General features: G+C 38.0%; 1 protein-coding gene across 6 annotated transcripts; it reads left to right on the forward strand.

Moving 5' to 3' along the window:
- The first annotated feature begins 113 nt into the window (after positions 1–113).
- Positions 114–27,505, forward strand: FBXO15 (F-box protein 15). Of its 6 annotated transcripts, none has more exons than XM_053979900.1 (10): positions 114–268; positions 4,718–4,831; positions 6,732–6,836; positions 10,403–10,645; positions 10,905–11,114; positions 12,922–13,051; positions 15,365–15,447; positions 16,578–16,723; positions 22,235–22,359; positions 25,512–27,505. In XM_053979900.1, exons 1-10 carry the CDS (start codon positions 201–203, stop codon positions 25,779–25,781), a joined length of 1,494 nt encoding a protein of 497 aa, XP_053835875.1. In that variant the 5' UTR covers positions 114–200; the 3' UTR covers positions 25,782–27,505. The 6 variants fall into 6 exon arrangements, with proteins under 6 accessions (XP_053835875.1, XP_053835916.1, XP_053835884.1 ...); XM_053979941.1 differs by lacking the exon at positions 114–268 and adding an exon at positions 280–297; XM_053979909.1 differs by lacking the exon at positions 114–268 and adding an exon at positions 1,069–1,263 and having other exon boundaries at positions 4,715–4,831.
- The last annotated feature ends 268 nt before the right edge of the window (positions 27,506–27,773 follow it).

A 27,773-nucleotide genomic window follows, 5' to 3' on the forward strand; every position in this document is an offset into this window, starting at 1 on the left:
GGCGGGGACCCCCGACTCGTTTCAGGAGGTGGGCAGGTGGCGGGGGGGGGCTGCTCGCCGCCCTGCGGTGCCGGTCACCCTTTTGAAGCTGTGTTTTCATACATGTTTTTCTTGGTCTTGCACACATATATGTATTAAAGCGATGCAGTTGACGTTTCCACGGATGGAGACGGCTAGAGGGGTCTGGGCAGGCTAAAACGATGGGCCGAGATCGACGGCATGAGGTTCAACAAGGCCAAGTGTCGGGTCCTGCTCACAACAACCTCAGGCAGGGCTGGGGACAGAGTGGCTGGAAAGGTGCTGGTGGAGAAAGAGCTGCGGGGGGGGGCTGGTGACAGCTGCTGAACGTGAGCCAGGTGGCCAAAGCCAATGGCTTCCTGGCCTGTATCAAAACCAGTGTTGTGAGCAGGACTAGGGAGCTGATTGTCCCACTGTACTTGGCACCGTTGAGGCCACAGCTTGAGTAATGTGTTCAGTTTTGAATCCTTCGATTTAAGAAAGATACTGAGCTGCTAGAGCTGGTCCAGAGAAGGGCAACAGAGCTGGTGAAGGGTCTGGAGCACAAGTCTGAGGAGGAGCAGCTGAGGGAGGTGGGGATGTTTAGCTTGGAGAAAAGGAGGCTCAGGGGACTTTTATCACTCTGTATAAATCCCTGAAAGCAAGCTGTGGCTAGGTGGGAGTCAGCCTCTTTTCCAACAAGAGGAAATGGCCTCAGGTTGTTCCAGGGAAGGTTTAAGTTGGACATTAAGAAGAATTTCTTCACAGAAAAGACGATTGGACATTGGAATGGGCTGCTCAGGGAGGTGGTGGAGCCACCGACCCTGGGGATATTTAAGGAAAGACTGGAATTAGCCTTTAGTGCTGTGGTCTAATTGACATGGTGGTCTTTGGTCATAGGTTGGACTAAGTAATCTCAGAGCTATTTTCCAACCTAATTAATTCTGTGTTTCTGAGACACGAGAGCACAGTGCCCGAGAGCTCTGAGCTCACTGTGCGGTGGGGGGAAGGCGCCAGGATGCTCATGGAGGCAGCACTACCGCTCCCCGCGGCGTTAACGCTTCCCGAGTGCCCCGCACGCACGGGCGTGCTCCAGCCCCACCTTCCCCGAGCCCGCCCTCCCGGGCACCGCCTCCCTCGGGCTGCCGCCGTCCCACCCTGCCTCAGGGCGTACCACGGGAGGTGGCGGCCCTCGTTCCTTCCCTTCCCTCCCCGCTGGCGGTGCGAGGCCGCCGCTGTAGCGGCCATGGCGACGGGCCGTGGCAGGTAACCGTGGGCGCGCCGAGCGGGGCTCTGCCGGCCCGGGGCTGCCTGCTCGGCCTTCACCTTTTCCGGGGAGGGTGCTTTGTTGTTTTCCCTCAGCTCCCATTGCTTCTCTGGGAAACTTATTTCACCTGCTTCACGGCTCTGGTTTCTAGCTCTCGACTCTTCACGGCGAGGGCTGTGACCATGGCACCATCTTCCTCTCCCTAGCCCTGGCCCTGTGGGCACCTTGCCGTGGGAAAACGCTGCTGTTGCCAGGTGCACGGAGGCCTGGGTTTAACATTTTTTTTTTTTTCTGCCTGGAAAAGAGAGCTTAAACTTTGGTTATGTCCTTCAGATTGGAGGAGGTGCTGTAATGAGTATCCACAAAGTTAGTTTAATGGCTACTTTATGTGTGTTCGGGGTGGTTAGGCCTTTGTAATAATTTGGAGGGCTTCACTGTGGAAGGTGTGATTACCTTAATCCTTACAGTACAGGTTCAGCTTTCAAAATTTTAAAGCATCAGTCTGAGAGGCAAAGTTGAAAAAGCAGATTTTTCTGCTAACCCATTTCTTCAACCTTGGGTTTCAGAGCATTATCATTCCCCTGCTGTTTTTTTCTTTTTCTTTTTTTTAACCTGCAAATGGATTGGGGTAATACCCAGCTTTTAAAAAGACTGAAATTGTTAGCTGAGGGAACAAAACCCAACCAACCCATGTCAAAACATTATTGTTAATTTTGCTTGTCCCCCGATGTGCTTTAACAAGTGGAGGAGACAGGTTTTATCGCTACTTAAAGCTTTTTGTACATTATTTGCAATTTACCTGAAAGACAATTGTTTGCTGACCATCAAAAAAACCAAGGCACGTTGCAAGTATTATAGGGCGTGAAAGTGAAAATACTGGTACAAAACTGAGCCACACAGGTTGAAAGCTAATGAAAAAGCAACTGAAATCTCAGTGGTTCTAGAAGTCTCTAAAGAGGGGGTGTAACAGCTGTCATTGATTTTTATCTTGGGCTTATCTGCCCAAGCTGTGTCAATGCAATATAAAAGCATTCTGTTAATGCTAATTTAAAATCTTAGCACACACAGTACTTGAAAAGTAATTTATGGATTGGGTTTGCTGTTTGTTTCTTCACACCTTGAAAATATTTTTGTTTTGGAAGATGCAAAAGTTCTGCAGGTTTTTTTTTAATTGAAGCTTACAAAAACAATAGCTGTTATATTAAAGTTTTCAAGGCATGTGTGGGCAAAATATTTCTTTCCTCAGATATTTCTCCCTGGGGTGAAGAAGAAGGGAGGAGGGTGGTTTAAATGATCAAGAAGGACTGAATACAGGCTATGCAGGTTATGCTTGTCCAAGGTAGTGTGTTTTAAAATCCAGAATCCAGCTTCTTATCTGAATTAGTCCTGTGACTGGAGTCTGTGAAGTTGTGTCCCTATAGAGTATGCCCAAACTCTGCTTTCAGCAAGGATTCAGGGGAGAATAGCCTGGGATGTGCTGCCCTGGAACGTACAGAAGTGATAGCTCTGCTGCTGTTGAACACAACTTGTGTCTCTAAATCCCTTTAATGGCAGTTTGTTAGTGCCTCAGCATCTAAGAGTTCATGGTAATGGTACATGAATAAAACCCTTGTTTGATGCCCAGGTTGTATTTATTATAAGACTACTTTTTGGTAGTTGTTAACTTAGTTGGTCTATCAGTGATTGACACCCAAGCTGAAATGTGCTTGTCTTTTTGTTAAGCTTATTTTCAGTAAAATGTCTTTTTTTTTTTTTTTTTTTTTTTTTACATAGCACCGTTGACAGTGTAGACCAGAGCTGTTAATTTATTTTGATTTTATTTTTCTTTGAGCATAAATCAACCTTAAATCAAAATCAGTAGGCATTAAATGTATATGGTATATATGGTACCCATATAGTTTAAAATTAGCTATTCTCTCCCCCCCCCCCCCCCCCCCCCCAATATGGATTGATTGCCTAGAAACCCAGGTGTTGGAAATGTGCTGGCAATTTAAACTATCAATAATGCAGTGAATGGGGAACTCTGCCTGCTTGGTGGCATCAGTGGGTATGAAGTGTAAGGATTTGGTTTAAGGTTGAAACTGTGTCTCCATATTTCTCTGTGGATTAATTGTAGTATTTGTTTGCAATTGCAGCTTACAAAGTCCTTCCTGTCAGAAAACTTGAAAAAATGTGTGAGTGGTTGGATTGTAAGAATTTTTGTTAGAAATATGCAAAATTTCTTTCTTTTCTATTCAAATTGTAATGTGGAATTGTTGCCAAAATAGGTTTTTTCACTGTGGTGTGCAAGAGGCCAATCCAGACACAGGGTTGAGGTATTTGATATCTTTACAGTTCTGCACAGAAGGGGATGTTGGGTGGCAAATCCGCAAAGCCAGCACACCAACTATTAAAACGTTTTACTATTTTATACATTTTAGCTAAGGAAGGAATTAGTTCTTATTGACTACAAGTTACATAATTCTCTTATTAATTAGTTTTCTATCTTCTATTGGATAATGATTCTCTTGCTTCTCATGCTAATAACTTTGCATGAGAAGCAAGAGAATGAGTCATTATCAGTCTTTATCTTTTTTGAGTCAGTGAGTTTCTTGGGTCAGTGATCACAGTCTCATACTTCTGGAAGCTGGAGCTGATTTCAGCACAATTGCTGAGTTGGCTTTAATAGTTTCTTCCTTATCTTGGGAGTTGTTCCAGGTATCCTTGTGGCCTGTAAATTCTGCATTCTTTATGTCCACTAGTAGTGGCCATCCTTCTTCCCAAGCTTTGTTAACCTCCCCCTAGGTCTGAAATCAGTGAAGCATGTCAAGCGCTAAACCTTAATAAAGCAATTCTACCAACAAGTAATTTGTCTGACTAAAATCTGGACATCCCTTAGAGCTTGTTAGCTGCCTTCTGTTTCATGGATTAAATCTCCTTTGCTGCTGTTTATGCAAGTAAACAGCATAGTATAGTATGAAAGTACACAAATACTTTTTGAACCGCAACAGTTTCTGAGGAAGTTTCAAGGTATTGTTTTAATCTGATGTCTTTTCATAGCTTAGCAGATTTAGGTGGCTCAAAAATGTCTCTGTAGTAATGTTGTGAAACAGAAGATTAATCAGTGAGTTTGACTTGCTGCAGGGGCCTCAGTGGAACTTGGTTGTGGTGGCCAAGCAGTGGTGCTGCTGTCTGAGGGTAATAGATCTCTACTGGATTCAAACTAATTTGGGGGAACACTATTCCCTTTGCCTGCTGTGAGAGATCAATCGTAGGATTGACAGCTGTGAGTTTAAATCTGAATCTTCCTGATGCCAGGTATTTTAACTTAGGTGAAATTGTTCAAGTAATAATGATTGGCATGTGATGTGTTCCCTGCATCGGTTGAAATGTTGTGTCTAGGTGTGCACAGTATGTGTATTTCTTCATTTTGTGAGTACATGACTCTTAACAGCTTTTCCTTCTTACAAGTAGGTTAAGGACCTTTGCTGCCGGGCCAGGGGAATGTTCTGAAACTGTAAATGCTGGAATTAAAAGTCTGTACTTGACACCTCCCATAAAACTGAAACCAAATGTGTGGATTGAGAGGTGAGTATGTCTTTACATTAGGAGTAAGAGTGGAAGTCCCCCTGTAAGCTGTCTTTTGACTGCTTGCAGTAATTATATTCATATCTTGGAGATTTCTATGTCAGATACTCTGAGTTGAAAAGATTTGCTTTCCTGGCCTACTTTCGGATCCTGTGTTCACCTTCTAATGTTTTCTGGCGTGGTTCTCCTTTGTGTTCTTTTCTAAGCTCACAAGGAATATGTACATTTTCTGAGCCATGTGAAGCCTTCAGCAACTTCTGTGCAAGTCATGGGCAATGTTGGTCCTTGAGAATAAAAATTGTTATTTCATTCCTTCAATGAAAGCCAGTTTGGAATTAAACTTCTGTTTCTCTTGGTTATTGGTTGTCATCAAATGGATCTTAGTGTATAGAGAGGCTGAGAATGCTGGATTGGGATGAGGGGGGAGGAATAAGTGGCTGCTGCATATTTGCTACAAGTAAATGTTTCTCTTCCTGTTTGACGGTGAAAAGGCACTTTCAATATAATGGTGAGTTGTTTTCTCTTTGAAAATTAGTTACATTTTCACACACAAAAAAATCTAAGACTATGTTACCTGAAGAAGTAAATAGTTTTCCTTGTTTTATACATTTGATAGCTTCCTGTGTAGTGATTTCTCTGTTTTGCATTGGATGGCTACTTTAGTAGCTCAGTGCTGTCAGACTGATGTAATGGTGAAAAAAAAAAATCCTTTCAGCTTCCTTTAAAGGAAAAAGAATACAGTTGAAAATTCTGGATCAAGCGTATTATTTTAGCTAATCTGCATCTTTTTAATGTATCACTTCTAAATTATCTCTGAAATGAGTGTACTAACTGATTTGGGCTTACAATGTATGAGTTATTTCACATAATAACATGTCAGTTTTGGCATGTTGCTTCTATGTCAATGCAGCTAAGATTCTGAGTTTAATACAAACATTGAGGTATTGGCATTATCATGCTACCCTTTAAAGCTCTCTGGTTCTGAAATAGTGTTATAAATCAGTAAGTGTTACAAATAACCCAGTAGTAAAAGGACAAGAGGCACAGCTGGGGTGTTGACTTTCAAAGCACTTTTTATTTGCAGCGGTGATTTTGTTGTGACCATACTCAATGCCCAAGAAAATTAGAGTATAAAATGCACGTATCTTAAACTCTGTGCAGTTATGAGGTACTGCTCAAATGGTACAAGGTTCCTGTCTGTTAATGCAGAAATCACATTGGCTGATCTCCAGGGTATGTTCTGCTTGCTGTGCTTAGACTGGCACCTGCATTTCAAGCAGCCTTCCAGATGCACAGAGACACTGACATTTTTAAGATATCACTTAGCTCTTACTTTGAAGTTCACATCTTTCTGTTGACATAAATGAAAACTGAGCCTGTACAGGACATGACCCCTGAGCATGTACAGTTTGAAGATTCTGATGAGGTAGAGCATGATCTTGCTGTTAGACTAGGACATTTCTGTCCTGGTGCATCCTGAGACCTGACACCGCAGTCAAAAGGGAGAGTGAATATATCTGCAGTTTTGCAAATGCTGGTGGTTATGGTTAAAATCATGGTACAAGCAGTAAGAAACTGAAGCAAAATGAGGTAGTTTCATGTCAAACATAGTTAACAAAGTTTAATGAAAATGCAAACCCATAACTTTTCATGTAATTGTCCTGTGCCACTTGAATAAGTTGTGATGAATTACTTTAAGCAAATACCACATACCAGAGGGTGAAATTAGAACCCAAACTCCACAGTTTAACTCTTCACATGATTTTTGATTCATCCATTTACAACCTGCTGGTTTCCACCTCTTCTGTTTTTGTCTGGTTTTAAATTAAAATTCTCTGCCACTGTCTTTTCTGTGTTTGCAGGCAAGTCTAACAGTGTTCATTTTTCTTTTCTTTTCCAGCATGCCATCAGAAATGCTGCTGAAGATATTTTCCTATTTGGATGCTGTGTCCCTATTGGCTGTTGGTTGTGTGAATAAGCGCTTCTATGAACTGGCCAATGACAAGTAAGGAAGAGGGAAGGTCTCAGTTGTGTCGTAATTGTGTTTGCCTTAATTATGGGTCCTTCTAATATAGTTTCTCTGATGCCAGAGCACTAATGTGTGCACCTATGGGCATTTACTCTGTGGAATTTCCCTGCATAGCCCACAGTATGTGTTACATGGAGTTCTATCTGTTCAGGGCCTCTTGTTTAATGGGAGTTATGAGGCAAAAAAGAAATCCAGTGCTTTGAAATGTTGCTGTTAGCACTTTTTTTTTGTTTTAAAATTTGCAAATATTTGTTTGTATTCACATGGACCTGCACAAACTTTTCAGTTCAGGTGATCCTTAATGGTGTGTCTCCAGTAGCTTTATGGAATTGTCATAGCTTTCACAATTTTGAAGTCCTCCTTACTTAATTCTTTCATCAAGTTTTTGCAGAGGGATTGATTCAATCAAACGATCCACTAGTGTTTTTTAACTGTTGCTCTGTTTGTGAAGTTTGGTGATTTCTAATTGAGAACAAAAGAGATGAAGATAAATACTGACACTTTTTTTATAAGGATTGCTTATATGGAGTTCATAAATCGCTCCTACCAGTACGATGATAATTTTGTCAAAGGGTAAAGAGGAGAGACCTGGGTTGGTATGCAATAATCTGGGCATCCTTTTCTTTCTAGGATTCTACTGCATTAGTGTTGTTTGAATGAGAAAATGTCTTCCTCTATAGGAAGTTGATGTACCTGGTATGAATCTATTCCTCCCATATTTACTGAAACTTGTATGGTGAATTAATTGGTTTACCTTGGCATTGATACCTTTATAACTGATGAATTTAAAGGGAAGATCTGTAATCCAGATTTAGGTTTTGAGGCTGTCAGCAGGTAAGGGTAGATAAAAATTGCATAGTTGTACCAATCTTGGCATGTGTTTTCCACTTCAGGGTGGTAAGGCAGGATAAAATCACTGTGGCTGTCCAGGGGAAGATGATTAATCTGTCTCCATCTCAACAATCTCTGTTTCCGTTTTCTAATCTCAACAGAGATTAGTGTATGTGCACAAATGGGATTTGGGGGAGAGTTACTTTCCCTTATCTAGGAGCCTGACTGGTTCAGTGGGACCAAGTAATTTCTTCCTGATGGATTTTAATGGACCTTCTCAAGACCCTGAGTCTTGCAGTGTATGAACAGAAGTTTTAATTAAAATCTCTGCATATTTCTATGACAAATCTGACCTTGGTTTTTAGACTGAGTATTTTTTTTAGGGTATTTCTGCTATCCTTGATGTACAAGGTGCTGTCCTTGATGCAACAGGACTATCAGTCTTTCATTGTGGTATGTCTGTGCTGCCTAATGCAGTGATTTGTCTTGACTGTTCATATAATGCCTGCAAGTGAGCAGTTCTTGGCACTGATGTCTCCAATATAACTGTTAAAGAGAAAAGGAAATGTTTATGACCCTCCCCCTCCACTTCTGCATCCTCCATGCCCCAGCATGGGGTATTCCAGCCTTCCTATCATGCAGTGTGTGAAGTTCACAGATATGGTCTGCCTGCGAAAACTTGAGGATTCTGATCACCAGCAGAATGTGCTTGTGTAAGAGGAAGTGAGAGCACAGGGACTTTTTGGCATTGTGGTCAAGTGATGGCTGATGGTGATGTGTCTGATTCTGACATTTGAGTTAGCAGTAAAAGGTTTGTTTGGCTTGTTGTAGTAATGTCTGGTAAGAGGCCTTGAGTATTAACAATTTGAGGAAAAAAGGGCATATATTCTGTTGTGAAAGAGGCAAACGTGTGCTTCTCTGTTGGATGTCTTTCTGATCTATCTGTCCTGAATTCTTTGGAAGTTGAGGATTAAAGGGCAGTGATACATTCCTAAACACTTGTGATTCCAAGTCCTCCTTCATCTTCTTCTCTGTCTCCCTGCCCTAGCTGAATTTTTGAGGTTCTTGAACTGATTTCTTTGCTTGCACATCACTGTTTTGGGAAAAGAAGAAGCAATATGTTACTAAGAGTGAGGATGAGGATGGTAGGTATTTGTCATTAGTCTGTGTTCAGTCAACTAAATTGCTTGAATCTGCAACTTCAAAATGCAGGAAATGCCTACTACTAAGCCCTGTCTTTTCAGCATCATACAGTAAGATGCAGATTATCTCTCTCCATCAAAGGATGTCTCTCTTGGGAAGGGGTTTCTAGTTAACAGGAGAATTTTTAGGAGGTTATTTTACTGGACTTCTTAGGCTGATGAACACCAGCTGGATGATACACCGCTCAAATTCCCCTGGTGATGTTATGTTAAGGACATCTCTCCTTTTTTTCATCACTGGACAATTCTAAACTGCTTTGGAGTTACAAAAGAATTTCCCTTCTCCATCAGAAATGCTTTATACTATCTGGTAACTTGACTGCCTTTTATGGTCTTAAAATAGAAGTATCTTAAAACTTTGTTTCAGTTATGGGGTTGCTCTTTTTGTTACCCTTCCTACCTGGCTTTTGGTGAAAGGAAGGTTGAAAACTCATGTTGACTGTGAACCCACCTTTACCAGGCACAGCAGCTTATTGGTCTGTTTTAGATACTTTATCTCAAAAAATGGCAGTGGGGAATTCTGTATATATCTGCAGAGTAGTGGGCAGGAAGGTTTGTGCAAAATTCCTGAGTAGGTTTGCATCAATAACCAGACCCTGGCTCTCGGCATGTGGGGGCTTATTCTCAGCAGCTGATGAATTGAGAATGGTTTTGATGGGTAGAAGGCAGTGTGGGATGGATCTAGTCCTTGAATGCTTTGAGGAGAGGGGAAGATGCCATACAATACTCACTAGAGTAAGTTTGCCTGAGGATAAGTGATAATTGGTAATCTTGCTAATAAGTGGTAGAAAATGTCTTTTAAGAATTTGTTGCCCTTGCTATTAATTTTCCTCACTGCAGTTATGTACACTATATGTCTAGCACTTCAGAATGAGAAAATTTATTGGCAACCTGTATTCACCGATTATTGTTTGAATTCTTGTAGGTTCCTGTACTCCATATTCTGTGAACTGTCCTAGACATACTGGGGTATGAGGGGCTGAAATGTGACCTCATAGTTTTCCTGGCATGAAAGAGATGAATCCATCATTAGAGTTACATACTTCTTTGACTTCAGAAAGTCATGTGTTCTCTGGGCTTTTCCAAAGAGAGTGCAGAAGGGATTGACATGACATTGGTACCACCAAACAAAGGTGTTCTAAATTGTCTTCCTCCACCCCACTTTCAGCTGCATCTGAGAAACTTGAAGTATACAGATTATCTTTGTTGAATAGGAGGTATTAAACCACTTTTTCCGCTAGCTGATTTTCTATGAGGAGGATGCATCATTTTGCATCGTTTTGGGGTGGAATTTTCAAAATTTTCTGCTTAACCTTTATCAGTTTTCACTTACTTTGCTGACTATGACGGTGCTATCACAGAGTTTCATCCTGGCTCTCATATCTTTGGGAAGACAGACAAGACTGTTTTTGTGCTAAAATTATGCTCAGTGGTAGCTGAGATGTGCATATAAAAAATGAAGTGACTATTTTTGAAATTTATTCCTCTTTATTCTGTTTTTATTTTCAGCGGAATTTGGCTGAAACTCTATTCCAGCTCTTTGCACCCAAAATGGACAATTCGGAAAATGAAGTCTAAACAAACAGAAACTCCTTCTTTGGGCTGTACTGCTTTACATGATAAAAAGCCTGGGTACTGGAAGAAAGAATACATTTCCAAACAAACATCTGCCTTCAAAACTAGAGTAATGCGGCTTGCTAAATTTCTAGATCCTTATACAGGTCTTCCATGTAAAAACAAAGAAGCTATGAAGTAAGCAATACCTTGTCACAAAAATTTACTTTAGAACAATGTACAAAATATTAATGGCTTGGGGCGTTATAGAATTAGAACTATAAAATGTATATCATAATGGGAAGATACAATGATAATCTATAAATGACTGAAACTGAGGAACATAAGTAGCAGCTAGTAGAAATTTTAAAATTCTGTTGAAAGCATAGTTTAAGTTTTATCACTTTGGGAATTTGTTTTTAAACACCCCTCTTCCCTCTCAATTCCTAAATAACAGAGTCTCTGGATTGAATTGGATAATTGTTCTAAAGGACAAAAATGGAAAAGAACATGTAGTAGAGAAGCCAAACCTATCATTTAAGGACACATCTGTTACTGTACTTTGGCATGGTACAGACTGGCCATGCTTAGACATCCTGTCAACCCTAAAACTGTTTGGAGTTACACCATTGCTTCCTGACCAAAGCATACCTCCCAGCAAGAATGGGTGAGTTTTAACATAGGATTTTTGAGGATTTTTTGGGTGCAACTGGTTGATAACGTGTCTGTATGACCTATCTGACATTTGTGTGACTCAGTAAGTTAACTCTTCATTAGAAAGCCTCCCTGCAGTATTTCTTTCTATGTTTTTCTCTTCTTTGGTAGAGCTTTTTAGCAAGAAATAGAATAATCTAGAAGCTATGAAATTAATTCATAGGTTAATGTAGCTATTGGCATGTGATATGCTGACTGATAAGTCCTGACTTGGAAAGCTGAATCTAAGGTATTTTCACAAATGAGCATGAAAAAAAATTGTAAATCTAGGAGAATTTATTGTGAGAAATTTAGCTTGAAAAAGTTCATCAGTATTTATGTGGCTACAATCAAGTAATTTATGTTGTTAAAATTTATTTTCTGTCTGGTAGCTGTGTGTGTGAATTTAGAGAACTTGGTGTTTAACTATGCGTGCAGTCTTCAGTATATGCATATAAAGTCACACAGTCCACAGCATGTCCCTTGTTTTTTAACTTAAATGTGTACAATGTTTTTTGTCATTATATTCTAAAAATATATTTAAATGAAAATTGTCTATTTGAGGTATTTGTTTGCTGTCAAGGAGTTTAGCACACATCTGGGCCTCCTTGTATAGTAGGTGCAGTGTCAGCTACATGCTTCTTAAACAAAGCCCCTAGCCACAGAGTTCTGAAAAGAGAAAATTCTTCACCTACAAAACACCATGTTCCTCAAACAGAAGAAAAGCATTTACTTAAAAAAGAAATAAATCAAGAGAAGCTTTTGTATAAAGTTAGCTGAACAAGTCTTGCAGTCAAATTATGTAGGAAATGTAGTTGTTTTACCAAGATGATGATTCATGTGTAGAAAACAAAAAAAGAAAGCTTGCAGGCAGTTGATGTACTTATTTCACAGTTACAGGTTTTTACAAATTATGACTATAGAATGTTTTCACCAATTTCAGTATGTCATTGTAGAGACTGTAAGTGCAGGGACAGGCCTGATTGGCTTAAAGATGGAAAAGGCTGATGTTGATTAGGATGAAATTTTTTATTGTGAGGGTGGTGGGACACTGGAACAGGTTGTCCAGGGAGGTTGTGGGTGCCCCATCCGAGGCAGTGTTCAGTGTATAGTTGTAGGTGATACTACAGTGATACCATGTGGAAATCTAGGAACTGTTTTGAGTATAATAAGAACCTGAGTCTCAAAAGGATTCTAGAAAGACTTCTTTCTTCATTCTGAATAGGTAATGTAAACTCTACTGTCTGCTCTTTTTTTTAATGTGTCATTAGTTAATAAGAGTGTCCATGAGCTTATATTTAAGAGTGTTTTGGACCTAAATGGCTTTAATGATAGGTAAAATATAGAAAAAAAATTGAAAAAAGGAAAGCTTCCCATAACACAAACTTTTAATTCATTATATGTACAATTTGATCCTTTCCTTTGAATTTTGCTTCACAGTGATAAAGGTTCAGTGATTCCATTTAGTATCAAAAACAAATTATAAAGTAATTCTGTATTTTGAAAAATTGGGCAAGCACATAAGTTCTTCTTTTGTAAAGAGCGCTTTAGAAGATCATATAGTGTTTTTTGTTTCTTATCTTGTTAGGGATTGAGATCCTGCTAGTACACTGTAGTTGTTCAGAGGTATAGTTTATAACTCTGCATGCCAAATGCTTTCAAAACCATTTTCATCATGTGCTGTTGGTCAGACTTCAGAGTTAAAAATGTAATCAGGCTGAACTTTTACATGAATAAGGAGACATAACCTTTTTGCTCTGTTCTGTATGTTCTTTTCAAAGTCCTCGTCGATTTTCCTTGATTGCTGAGTACTCTCTTGCTAACCTGACTGAAAATAGTGTAGTGGTGGGTGCTGATGAGCTTGTCCAACTCTTCAGTCTGAGTCCAGGACTGTTAGTAGGAATTTGGAAGGTAAGATAACATTTTGTTTCAGTATTTTATTGTTATTTGAAGGAAATTTTTTTTTTGACTTGTAGTTTGCGTTTGGGGAGGGTTTTTTTTTTTTTTTAATCTTCCTTTTTTTTCCCCCCTTTAGATTTTGAAAGATCTTGTCTAAACTAGTAACCACAAAACACATGTAGGAACAGTAAGTGGATGATTTATTGTATCCTAAAGAGCTATCACAGGATATTTATTTTAATATACATTAAAAAATCCACTTCTAATTAAAAGATCAGTTATGTATCATTCCATGTTAGATACTGTGTTCAGTTTTACTTATTTTCCAGTCTTCACATGCTCAATTTTGATATCCTAGAGTAATTTTCAAAGGAATGGTTTGAGAAGTGCTTCTTCCTGTGATTCATGCCATTACCTGTCCATATCACTCAAAGTGATGAGTTCCTACATAGCAACTTGGCTTTAATCTACATTGCCATGTAGCCATATCCTGCTCCAGCAGTAGGAATGCTGTAAATCATGCCCTTTTGGGGGTATTAAATTCTTGGTATTAAGAGTCTAAGTTAAGCAGTTAGCCTCTCTAAGGTGAGTGTAGAGATGGTAAAGATTAATGTCTTTAGAGGGCAGTGCAGAACATCTGAAGTAGACTTCTACGCAAAAAGAATCTGCATCTTTGTACGGAATCTGCGTCTTTGCACTGGGGCCTCTGTCTGCCTGTAGCTATGCAGGGCTGGGTGCTGTGGAAGCCTATCTTAGGTGTTCTGCTCTTGATCTGAATTCAGCGGTGGCAGCACTTTTTTCCTCCCTTCAGCCATGCTATTGACATTGACTTAGGTTATTTGGCACTGGCAAGGAACTTTCCTCAGAGAGGCTGTGATCAGTTGCTTGAAGTTGTGTCTGATTTCCAGCTGCAAACATGCTGCCTCAAATGTGCACAATCACCAGAGGCAATGTTTAAAACTGCAGAAGGACTATTTCTTTCACTCTTACTTAAAGGTAAGAAAGTCTGTTTCCTAGAAAACTTGAGACTACCTGACCGGGATAAAACCGCTACAGGTTGTTTCAATCTGTGAAAAGCTCTGCTAAATGAACAGCCATTTCTCTTGTATCTTCAGAAGTTTTGTAGACTGATGTCCCTGTATTGTTGGCTCTGTGGTCTTGCATATGTATTGGCCCCATTCATGCTGGGAAAGACAACTCTTTCAGCACCTGGAAATGGTTCAGTCATAACCAAGTTCCACATTGTTGTTAAGAATCGAGTGTGTCACTCTAGTATATTTTCCCTGTTTGCGTTTCTGAACAGCAGTTCTTATTCTCTGTGTAGGCAGAGTAATACAAGGTAGTTAAGTGTCAGTGGGTGTAATAATTGTAAATGCCACACGTTTTGTTTTTTTGCACATAGCTGCATAACAGAAACTAAGGGCAGGTTACATGGGCCTCCTGGTATTTGGATAGAGAAAGACGAGAAATTTTGTGATTGATAGATCCCCCTAGTTAAATCCCTTATAGCAGTAATTTTGCACTATGAAAATAGAAGAGTCGTTAAAAAGCCAAAAAGTTGAATAGAGGTTGTCACTTTCTGGTAACCCATAGAGATGAAAACAGTAGTTGCCCATATTTCAGGAGAGTAATAGACTTCTGGCAGTGAATAATTTTCCTATTGAGTTAGGTGTTTGTAAATGTAGGATTTAAAAAATGCATTTAAAGGAAAAAGAACCCTGACATCCTAGCATTCTATGTTCTTAAAGTAAATATGTACCTCTGTCTCTATTTAGTTTTCACATTGATGTTTTCTTTGACTATAGAAGGTTATGTTCTTAATGTTTTCCCAGGAGTAAATAATCTGGTGAAGACACAATTTTTACTTTGAAATTCACAATTTCTATGGAATAATTCTGTATTCCTCACTGATGTTAGCCCTCTTTGGAAATGTTCCTTACACATGAAAATAAATTTGATGCTTCAGTAGTAGGGAGTGAGTGCCGTTTGATTCTTTTTAGGTATATTTTTTAAAGTGGTAAGTGGAAGCTAGGGAAGTACAGTTCTTGGATTGCTCTCATATTTTTTGTCTTGGCATAGCTAGCTTCCTTCTCTTTCCCCATAATACAAAAACTCTGCAACCTTTTATATATATTCTGTACTCTTGTGAAAAGAAAGTAAAGGTTTTAGGAGTCCAAGTGTTAAAGCAAGTCATTACTAACATTATTACAGCAATTGGCAGAATAAAAAGCAGCAGCATTTATCTATGAATTTTTATGCTCAGAAAGACCTTATGAAAAAAAGAATTTCCAGATGAAAATATATCTACTTTAATTAACTTTTCAGGAGAAAAATGCAATGGCTTTTGTTATGGCGAATCTTCATTATAATCAACTTCTTGAGAGAAGCATTTTGGGTTCTGCTACTGCGTAAGTTTGGTTTTCCTTTGTGGGTAATAAAGATAACCTTTTGAATAAAGCTTTGAGTTTTACAGTTAAAATTGGCTGCGGGTAAGAGGTTTATATTTAGGCAGTAATTAACTGTTCTTGTTTAATATAAGCAACAGTTACAGTAACTAAATACAGAACTGCAGAAGCATTTTCATACTAAAATATTGCCATTGTTATACTCTTAAGGAGATAATTTAGTTGTACAAGGGTACTAGTAGTTACCGTATTGAGAAAGTTAGAAATACACTACACACACTTTCTCCCTTTTCCCAAGCAGTCTTCTTGTTTCCTGTTTCTATCTGAAACAGAAGGAAAAGAGAGAGGTATTTCAGGAAGTAGGAAAGTAATCTTTCGCTGTGTTAGAGGTGGAGAAACTCTGATAAACTGGTGAGGTGCCTGCAGTAATCTTTTAGTCCTATTGAGAAAGTAGCTGGGTTCCTATGAAGTGTTCGTATATGTGTGTATTGCAGTATATAGTATAAAACATGTTTGTACATTGTAAACTGTTTAAAAATATGAATTTTTTTAGCTTTAGAATAGTATTTGGGGAATTTATTTCCCACTCAGCTTTCTTGTCAGATATTGTTGTATCTACCAGTAGTCTTAAATGCCCACTATAACTTAGTGTGGCTCTTCCCACACATGATGTAAGATTTAACACCATCTCCCTTAATACCAAATTGAATCCTATCTAGAAATTGCTCAGTTGCCTCTGGCATGTGGTCTCTTTAGGTCACTTGTGTGCAGTAGTTATTTAGTTAGGCACAGGCAAAATTACTTCAATTATTTGCTGTTTCAGAGAAGTCTCTAGAGCTAGGGGACTTTTAGATTTGTAGTTAGGCTAATGCTTTTTTCTTTTTCCTAGACAAGTCCATGTTTTGAAGTTTAACAGATGTACCTTTTAAAGTTGACTGCCATATTTTCTGCCTTTGGCTAGGCTGAACAGCTGATCAGCAGTATTAGACACTGTATTATCTTAAAAGAAGCATGATGAACTAGAGATGTTTGATTTTAAAACTGTCTTAAGATGACAGTCTCAATGTAGGCCTATGTGTTATATCTTTACTAAGTCATCCTCCCTTGCTAAATTCTATCTTTTGTTTTTCAAGTCAATATGCTCCTCCACCTAATAAACCTGTACTGGATGATAGTGACTCAGAATATGGACTGCATGACTACAGCCTGCATCTTGATCTGCATGGCAGAAACTGCATGTACATGTGTGGATCATTCAAGTGCCTCTTCTGCAGAAAACGTAAAGTTGATGGAACAATAACGTCTGTTTTAAAAATGAACCCTGCTGTTACATCTTTCCTTCTTATATCTATTTTCTCTGTTTTAAGGGGTGAAACTTTAATGGATTTTTAGGAGTAAGCTATCTTTCTGTCTGTGGTGTGGTTTCTTTATATCTGCATGGTGCTTTCTGTGGCATCCTAAGCCTGCTCTGTAAGAAGTCTGCCCGCTGTTGCAGTGACACCGTGTCAGGCCTGGGACACAAATTCTGCAGATTTTCAGGGACTTTTCTTTTAGTTCTGTGCTACATTAATAATGCACCGGCACAGTTCTTGGTGCAGGTTGATGTTTCTTTCACTTGTATTTTATAAAGGAGAGACAGTTTGTCCTCATACATTTTGTAAGCTTGTTTCTGTAGAATTCTCTAGTATACTTTGGTTGCACAGACAGATTAAATATATAGATACATTTGTAGAAGTTACTGTGAACTTTTAAGATTTACAGTTTTTATTTCGCTGAGCTTAAGGTTGCCTTGTTATGACATCCTTTCATTGTGTGGAAAACTACTTCAGTCATTGTTTTTAACTGCTGCTTCATTCTGTTCTCAGCACTTCTTTCCATGAGACATGATTGAACGTCCCTGTTGTTCTCATACAGCACAAATTCATAATTGTACTGGGGTTTTCAAAAATACATGGGTGATCTCTCTTTTGACATAACTTCAGCATAACTTCCTAAACTACACAGCTATCTTTCTGTAAGCTGAGACAGATTAAAATATTAAAATAAAACACTGTCATTAATTTAATTTAGAATTAAGTACTGTAAATTAATTATTGCTCCCCAGTATTTTTTTTAATACCGGTGTTCCTGAGCAGTGTGGATTTCAGAGAATATTGTTTTTCTGTCAGTAGAGGGCGCTATTGTCAGGCGTGAGTTCTTTTACAGGGCTGCAAAATTTCCCCGTGATTTGGTTTGTTTTTTCTCATTTGTATTTGGTGATTCCAAGAGCTGTCATTTAGACTGCAGCCTTGTGCAGTGTGGAACGTTGTAGTCTTTGAACCTGAAATATACATGTTTTCAGATTCTAGAAAAGCATCAAGCTTGAATTAAAGGAATACTTCTAAGGATAAAACTTCAGTGAAAGTCTATGCATGTAGCAAGAAATCTTACCTGAAATGTTCTGTAGTACAAGAGTCCTCTTTACGTTCTTAAAATAAATCTTCTCAAAATTGGCCAGAGGGTTGGGTTTTTGGAATTGTGTTGGTTTTTCTCATTTAGCTGAATATCAAGTTTGTCTTCTAAAATGAAAATGTTATGCTCCTAGCGATATAGTTGCACAAGAAAAAGTATTATGTGGCATACTTCCGTTCTTGGTATCACTTTCTTGCTGCTTAGAAGCCACTTCCGCAAAAGATTAAGCTGATATTTATGCATATTGAAACAAATGTCCATGAGCTACAGCTGTGATGCCATCTTGCTTTGCAAGTTACAGAATCTGTTTTAAGTTCACAAGTGTTTTCTGAATTGCTTTGGTTTTGTGACCTTCAGTAGTGTGACAGCCACTTTGATCTCAAAGGGCATCAGACAGCTGAAGCCATGGTTCTGCAGACAATAAGCTCATTTGTCATCTAGTCCCTTCCATGTGCTTGCACAATAATTCCTTTTAGAAAATGCTTGATTTCCTCCAAAAATGGTGTAGTGAGGCAGCATATGGCTGTCTGCTGTCACATTTTTCATTGTGATTTTTTATTCATTTTTCTCATTCTGGTGAGCAAGGTGTTGCTGAATGTGGCCAGGTTTATCCAAACTGGTTGTGTTTGATGGGTTAGTGTTTTGTTTTTAGGGTCCATTCTAATAATACACTTTGTCCCATCCTCTGGGAGGACTCTGAAGCATGGAAGTCCTGCAACATACTGGGAAGTCTTGCTATTTCTGAAAATTCTCTACCCAGTCTAGTTTTATTTTAAATTATAGATGTGACACACCCATGGCAGTTTCCACAACTTGAGGCACATACATGAGGCACATGTCAGCTAGTACTGTTGTTTTACTTATTTATTGGTTTTCACTAGGAAGCTTTAGGCATTCCTCAGTTACCAGAGAATGCCCATTTGTGTTTTGCAGAATAACTGATTTATTTGTTCAAGATTAATTTTTGTCTGCTTTTTGTTAGTATCTATTAATATTGTGCTTCATTTTGCTACTCCATTTTCAATTCGTTTTGCAGAATTCTTAAATTAAAAAAGTTTGTCACACTTCATTAAACCAAGCAGATATAATGTATATGGCTACAGATTTTTTTTCTGTTATTATACTTGCATTGCAGTAACTACCTGTTTCGCCACTGTTTTGGTTGGGGTTTAGCATTTTATTTTATGCTCCCTTTCATGTGAACAGGATTAATAATATGGTCTCATTGACAGGTACTGTAGGGTGAATATGTTAAATACTTTGTAACTGAATTGAAAATATTTAGAAAACTTTCCTTGTTTTCAGGAAGCTATGACAGGCTTTCCATATGACTCCCAGAAGCCATGAATCCAGCTTCTTAATAAATATTTTTGAAATGTATTTACCTAGATTTTCAACTTTTTAAGTACAGTTTTTTAGCCACATGGTAGTTTAAGCTTTTCAGTGTCATTTCTTGTAGATGTAAACTGATGTGTTGTGCTTGCAAAATGTAAGGGTTGATTTTTGTGTATTTAGAGAACTTCTAAGATTTGTTTGTAAAAATTCATATTGGGCATTTGAAATGTTTTGCTTGACCTTGAAGATTGATTTGCAAATTTAAATAACCATTTCAGTGTGGTAAGGCTGGTTGTTGGCACCAGAATTAGTGTTAAGCACAGCTTTTCATCTGAAAATACCAATCAAATGACAACTTGCAACAAAGGCTTGGTTAGCAAAAGAAACTTCCTTAGCTTTTAGCTAAAATAAGTGTTTTGGAACTATTGGTCTATTTGTTTCTTTCTCCTGAGGTTTGTCTACATGGTATATGTTCTCTTTTGTGGTATTACCTTTATTTGGAAATATTTGTTCACTATAACTTACTCTGCTGCTTTGCTGCTGTGCGTGCCTTGCATAAATCAAGGGCTAGAGATATTATAAGGGGACAATGAAACAAAGTCTGGCTCAAGCTGAAGAAAGCCCTGTCCAATTTGCTTCCTCTATGTTTCTCTTCATGTGTTTAACAATGCTAGTCCTGCCCTTTAATTTCATTTTCTCATCTGACTGGGGTGAGGAAGAGGAGTTTCCAGTACTTAGCCATCAGTTTCTTGCTTGTTTCTAGGCAGACTTTTCCTTCTTCCTGAATGTGAGGACTGCAATGGAGCTTTTCTATTAAAAAAAACATATATGAAGTCTGGATTAACCAACCCATGAATAATTAGCCTTCAGATTCCTGATCTGTTCCTGATCTTATTTCCATTCTAGCTGAAGTTAAGAAGTAACTGCAACACATCATAGCCAGATGATCTATCTAGCAATGGCGTATTAATGCCATGCAATTGTAGTGATGTCCTGGGCGTCATTAATTTATTAGCAGAATGCTTTTTTCAATCCGTTTTTATTCCATTCAAACTTAATTTGATTTGAATGAGTAAGGGAAATACCCACTTCCATTCAGATTGGAATTGTGGATAACCAAGTAGTCCTTTTGGAAAAAATGCTTATTGACTGAGGTTTTCAAGCCTTTTGTATAAAAGCTCAACTTAGATGTGGACTTCCAGTGATTAGTCAGTAAACTATTTAAATAAGATATTTTTACCTTGAATGAAATTTTGTCATTGAATTTGATTTACTGAGGTTTTGGAACTGAACCATTTGGACAGGTGCCAATTTGTGGCCTTTTTCTACTTTGAGCTGGATCTTGGAAATTAATTCTGCTAACATTTTCCTCATTGATTTCTTTTGCACTTCACTGCAAGGACAGTGGGTATCACGGTCTGGAGGATTGCATTTCCTTCAACCATACAAAGTATTTCCTACAAAATATTTCCTGGGCATAGTAATGTTGGTTTCACTGTATTCATACTCCTATTCCAGTGTCTGTACTGAAAAACCTGCAGCTGTTTTTCTCTGTCATATGCTGGGCTGCTTCCTTTCCAGAATGAGTATTCTTTGGATTCCCCACTGGTGAGTGATGCCTTTCCAGCAATGGTTTGTGGCCAGCTGTATCTTGGGAGTTGCTTGGCTCTATTAAGTACCAATTCAGAGAAGTTTTTGGCCTCTGTGTTAAAAGTGTGGGCTTTCTTTCTCCATCACGGTCGCCAACTATCTGCTTCATGTAACCACCAAGCAGAGGTTTTGCTGTCACTGCATGCTGGATGCAGCCATTTAACTCACAGCCAGCCTTTCTGCTGTTGCTTCTTCTGTCTGTAGCCTCATGGTGCTACTTGGGCTTGATTGAAGGAGAATTACAGGCAAAACACTTCCGCCTTGCATCTTAAATCTCTGCAAGACCCTTCACTTGTTACCTTACCATCCAGGACCTGCTACTGGATCCTGACAAGCATTATGTTCCTGGGAATCCTTCTCTCCCATTGTATCTGCCTCCTGCAAGTGTTAGATAATTTCTTTTTCTTTGTACTGAGGTCTCTAGTACTTTTGTTTTGCTCTTTTGAGAGAGTAGCTCTTGTTCAAGGAAACTTGTTTAAGGGATGTCCTACCAAGAAATCTGCTTGTGTCATGATGTGATGCTTTTATTTTCACTTTTCTTTGTAGTCATGTTCACTATGATGTACCCCAAGTTATAATTAGACTGTTGGATTCCTTGGTTAACTCTTCTTCTCTGATAATAAAGGGAAAAAAATGTAAAAAAAAGGTCAATCTCTTTTGAGAAGAGAGGAAGAGATTCCAAAGAAATATGGTTATATGTAGTAATAAAAAAATCACAAATCATAGTAATTCTGCCAAGAAACCCCCAGGGGCCTTGGAAAACTACTTAAAAAATGAAAAAATCCATCATTTAAAAACTTGATTTAAATCAAATCATACTTCATGTCAATTTAAATCATGCATTATCCTTTCTAAGGAGGAATAGTTATCTGTATCTGCCCTTTGTATTGTGTTATTTGAGTTTCCAGTCAGAGCTGAGAGATTTAAATCACTTGAAAAAAAAAAGGTTGGGGAGGTATCTCATTGTTTTATTTTGTGTGTTAGTGTTGAGCTTGACTTCTGGGGAATGAGAAGTGGTGGAGGCACTGGTGGCATAAAATTGAAATGTTGAATGTGAAATTTACTCCTTGCATCCTTGTGTAAGTTCTTTAGGTGGCATTCCTGTTTTTATACTAAAAAATACAAAAGAATTTTTTATCTGCAGTTTCTACTGTGGATCATAGAATCAAAGCTCCAAATTGCAACTTAATTCCTCTCTAAAGTGATTGATATTTAGCTGTTGATGTATACAAGGGTTTCTTATCGCTGAGTGGGAAGAAAAAGACATAGAAAGAAGATAAGAGAACATTTACAGTGTACTTGGGCTGAATTTGATTTATGCTGTTGTAATGTTGTATATTGTTTATATTTTCAGGTGACATTGAAAATGGATACCTGAGTCTCAGAGTTGTAAACTTAAAGGATAATAGGAAGCACTTGCCTATTATTGGGACACTTGGCATATGCTGGGAAACAGATGTGTTTAAAGGCAATGTAAAGGTCAGAAATACTTTTTGTTCCTGGAAGTGCTTACCTCAAAATAGAATTGTTTGTGCTTCCTAAATATGCTATTTTTTAAACAATTTATTTTTGTAGGAGCTGTCTGTAACTGGATAAAACCTCTATTCCAATATTCAAAAAAAAAGTGAATTTTGAGGAAAAGAGTTCTCTCCTTTCTCTTATAGAGTCTGGATTGCATGATAGTCCCATTATCTGTGTGTAATTACTCCAGTGCTTTCCACTCAGCAGAGATGCTGTGACTGACCAGCCCGCTTGGAAATGCTGGACAAAAAAATGTACTGCAGATGTACTTTTTTTGAGGATTTTTTTTTTTTTTTTTGTTTGGTGTGAGAGTGATATTTTTTGTTTTGTGTTTTTTTTTTTCTTTTGGTTTGTTTGTTTTGGTTGGTTGGGGCTTTTTCACGAGCAATAAACCTTGAACCTCTGGGGAAGTACTCAGCAGTTCTGTGCTGAATATGCAGTGAAAGTTAGGAACTGCTTGGGAATGTTAAAAAGCCAGTGGACACAGGAAACTACAGTCCACATCCACACAGTCAGCACCTAGCTCCAGTCAGGTGCATCAGTCAGCTAGATGAACTCTTTATTTTTAGAGGAATGCTCATGCATTCTATTGGATAAAATTCCTAAAATAATTATTTCAAACAAAGTTTCAGAGTAGTTCTGTAGCTTTTGCAATAGTGGTGTAGGCACATATTTTTAAATGCACTTTATCAGCATGAATGTTTCAGAAGTCAGGAAAATTCTGATGAATATAATTTAAGCACTACTGAAAAATCATCTCGTTTAACATTTGATTTTAATTTTGGTACTTCTTTTGAAAAAAAGAATTAATAAAACTGTTGTTTCTGCCAATCCTTTATAAATGTGGAATGGAATACTGTTTGATGAGACTTTTTTTACCAAGGCATGTAGTGACAAAACAAGGGACAATGTTTTTAAACGGAAAGAGGGTAGATTTAAACTGGATGTTGGGGGAAAAAAAAAGCTAAAAATTCTTTCTCCATACTGAGCATAGTGAGGCAGGGGAGTTGGAATTAGATGACTTATAAAGGTTCCTTCTAACCCAAATCATTCTATGATTCTATAGGATGAACAGCTGCTTGGCAGAATCTTTTTTTTTTTTCCCATGAAAAAGATTCTGAGTAGTACATAAGAATTTAGGAAGTTATCTGTCAGGGGAAACAGAGAGCTATGGCTGTAGTCTTTAGTTTTTTCAGTTTTAGTCTTTCTCCTATGTGCTTACAGCATAAATTATATTGAATATTTGTTTCTAGGACAAAATAAAGAATACAGTATTTTTTTTTAAACCCCTCATTCTGTGATGACAAGGGAACATGTCATCATATAGCTGTGGGTTGAATTCAGTGTGGTTTTTACCATAAGTCTCTAAAATTCTTGAAGCACGTGAAGGCCAGACAACATCAGCCACAGAAGTAGGACATTCCATTACTTTGAATTTATTTGAATTTTGTTTAGTACCCTAAAGAAAACAAAAAAAACCAAAAACTTTCTTGGCACTTCTGGGTTTTTCAATAAAAAATTAATTGCTGAAGTACAGATAGTTGGAAATTATCATGGCTTTGGAATGGTATTCTCCAATTTAGTATTCTCGCTGTATCCACTCCAAATCACACTCCACTGGTTTGCTTTCCCTTTCCTCTCCCCTGTGTTGGGCTGGAAAGGAGAACTGGAGGCACAAAAGTTACAAGGTTGAGATAAGAGCAGTTTACTGGAAGCTGCAATGAGATAAGAAAATGGAGAGTAGCAGCAACACTATTAATAACAAGAATGTACATGAGAGTGGGGTGATTCACATGCAAATGCTCACCATGGAGCACAACCTGACCATGGCACAATACCCCTAAGGAGAAGAAAGCCCTTTCCTTGCCCCTGGAAATGAGGTGGTATAAAACAACCTCCCTGTCTTAGCCATGCTCCCTCCTGTCTACTGTAAAACTTAACCTGATACTGACCAGAACCAGGACAGAAATGCATGGGAAGACCCCACCACCCAACACCATCCCACTTTACTTTTCATAATTGGCCTTCTATATGCAAGTTATCAGACCAGAAAATAGTAATTCTTTCTTGTTTCCAGTGATTCTGTAGCACATATAAGTTTATTACACCATCATTAGGTTTGGTTTGAATTTTGTATTTTCAGCATAGTCTACAGTAAAAAGCTTAGGGAAACTGTGTGTATCATATTGCCTCATGTTTGTGCCATCTGCCATTGTGTTGTTTGATTGAAGTTAAGTAATAGTGAAAGCAGTGTTAGAGCAACAGAAGCACAACTATGTAGTACAGATGAATAAAGCATTCCAAATGAAATTTTTTGGCATGGAATATGTGGTGTTGGTTTGTTTATGCTTTTGGAGCATAGATACAACATAATTAAGATAATTTGACTCATTTAGTGATTCAGAACTCATGAGAATTAGGAACAGCTGATCCTAACAATGACATGACTCCTTTGCTTCCAAGGGATATGTGAAACCATCAGTTTGCAAAGACCAAGGAATTGGCATTAACATTTTAAAATTATCTAGTTGTGTAATCTTGTAAAGAAATATTTTCAAGAATTTGTAAGAGGAAGAATTACATCAAGATTTTTAATATTACCTTTTTGGGAACTGAAGCTGTGAGCCTTTCAAAAAGTACGGTTTACAGCTGGCTTGGAAGGGTAATTGTGTGTGCACTGCCTTGGGTGGTCCATGAGTATCTCTGCAAACATTGCTGCATTCACACAAGTTTAGTAGCTGACTTTAAACTTAGGTTGCTTTCTCATATTGAAAGGACTATCATTATTTGAATGATAAAGTAACTAATAATTGAGAAAAACAGATATTAAGGGCTTAAAAATGTTCAAGAAGTAATATCTGATTTGGTTTGGCAGTGGTACCTACTATAGCACAGCATTTGATGTGTGTAGGTTTCAATTTTGATTTCTCTAGGAAACCTCTAAGTAAGTATTTGTTGCAGTAGGTCAGTGAAGCACTATCAATTTTATTTTGAGGTTTTAGCCTTCATACAAAACTCCCTGAACCCTTGATAGGTCTTCTAAAATCAGGGACAGATGTATTTACTGTGCCATGACATAGGGAAATAATCTCTTCTGTTTGTGTTTGTAGGACTGCTTTGTGATGGATCTGACTCTCTTGGATGAAACTGGAAGGCCCTTCTGGTGTTTTAGTGCTCCAGTCCACATGGAATTGTCTACCAAGTCATCCGGCCTTTATGACTACATGGGTCATATCTATACTGCAGACTATGCAGATTCAGAGGGTAAAGTCTGTGTTGAGTTTGTATGGTTGGAAGAAACCAAGGAATATATTATAATCAGTTTGGTGCTTTATGTAAGCACCAAAAAGGTAAATAGCTGGTATGGAACAAACTACTGACCTAATTAGGTCACGAATTTCCTTGCTTTAAGAACCAAACAATCCTGCTACAACAAAAATCACAATAAACCGTTGATGCTTGACACCAACAAGTAAGACTGTTCTGTGAGTTTTCCAGTAACAAGTGCAATTGTCTAATTTTTTTCAATAGGCAATTGAGGAATCGAAGAGACATATTGATATAAGTGAGAGGTTTTTTTTCTCTGTTGAACACACTACATGGTTAGTTTGTTTCTCACTGGCTATATTGAAATTATTTTTAGGAGGATTTTTCTTTATAGACACTTGTTACTATAGTTAAGGAATTGCTTCTTTTGAGAGCCAAGCTGTGAAGATGCCTTACCTTACATAAGCTATGCTGGTTTTGAGAACATTGACTTTTATGCTTAGTAATAAAACAGCATGTGTGCTGTTCCCTCCAGGTTTGTTGGAGAGTAATTGGTAAATGGCAAGTTTTGTTAAACACATTTTGTTAAATGCTTTTTCCAGAAAAACTTAAATATATTTTAGTAAAAGACTGAAAGGCTGGATGGGAAGTCTGATCTGAAAAATGTGTCAGTCAAGGTATTTGTTAAGAAAGTTGTGTAAAATCTGTTTATGACATTTCTTTAAATTCCGATTTGTTCTGTTTTCCCATGTTCTAATGTTACCTGATTGAGACTAGATAATTGCCTTACATATTGGCCTATGAATAAGTGTCCCAATTATCAGCCAACCTGAGCTGATGTCCGTTCTTACTAAATGCACGTAACATTCAGTTGTTTTGGAAACAGTGCATATCTGATACTGTTTATCTAACAAAATGAATCTGTATAAAAATTGAATATATGTGCTCTGATCTTTCCAGTTCCTTGGAGTAACTTTAGAATGAAATTTTCTAATTCCTTTATTAAAAAAAAAATGTAAAAAAAATTCCATGGTATTGTGAGTCCAGTGTCATTACCTAGCAAGGACAGTTGTATTATTGACTGCTCTGACTTTATTATGGTAGTGATTTCCTTAAAAATAAATTCTCTTTATTTGTTTACGTACATTAATTGGTTTGTGCAAACAGTGTTCATAAGTAAGCACTTGTCTTCTATGCTACAGAGGTAGATAGATATTAAAGCCAGAGAATTGCTTCTTAATTTAACTTTCAAGGACCATAAGCTGAGGTTGATACAGTTCTAGTTCACTTTGTTAACCTTACCTAAAGAAGCAGCGGAAATGTTTCTGCATTTGGTCGTTAGCCAGACTAACAAGAGTGATCAGCTGCATTTTGTCTTCTTTCTTACTGGCTGCTGATGGGGACAGGGATCCCTTGGAGTGATATAAAGGTTTTAACATGTGGACTGGGTGTGATGAATGCTAGGACGACAGACACTAAAAGTGATCTGCGCAGACAAGTGGCCAGTCTAGATTTTTGGTTTTGCCCAAATTTAGTATTTGAGATACCAGCTTTAGCAAGGAAATAGTAGCTCAGTCCCAAAGTTTTCTTAGTCATTTGCCTTACTGCTAAGCTTGTAAACAAAAATGTAGAATTATTCTGGATACATTGTTCCTTTGAAATGTGCAAGTATGTTCTCTTCCCTGCTGTGAAGCTACCAAAGACAATGGGCACCTAGCAGCCATCAAATCGTAAAAGGTCTGTCACTATTCATTCTAGCTGAAGTTTTGTTGTATTTCCAATGTTTCTGGGTCAAGAGTTTTTTTTAATAAAAGCAAAGTACTTCCTTTAATAAGCATTTTCAGTTTCTAATTAATTTGATTTATATATTTATTTGATTAATTTGATTATTTTATATAACTGAATGTTTTATAGAAAATTCTGGCATCATTGTTGGAAGTGGAACAAGAGACTATGCTGTCCCTACCTCTGACAAGCTAATCTAGTAGTCTGAAAGTTTACTAACTGAATTGATAAGGATGAGAGTAAGTCTTTAGCAGCACTGTCAACCTAAAAGGTGGTACAAGGCAGAGCAGTTTTGTCAGGTTATTGCTGGCTTCTGCTGT

This window comes from Vidua macroura, chromosome 1 (genome assembly GCF_024509145.1).
Source record: "Vidua macroura isolate BioBank_ID:100142 chromosome 1, ASM2450914v1, whole genome shotgun sequence".
NCBI lineage: Eukaryota > Metazoa > Chordata > Aves > Passeriformes > Viduidae > Vidua > Vidua macroura.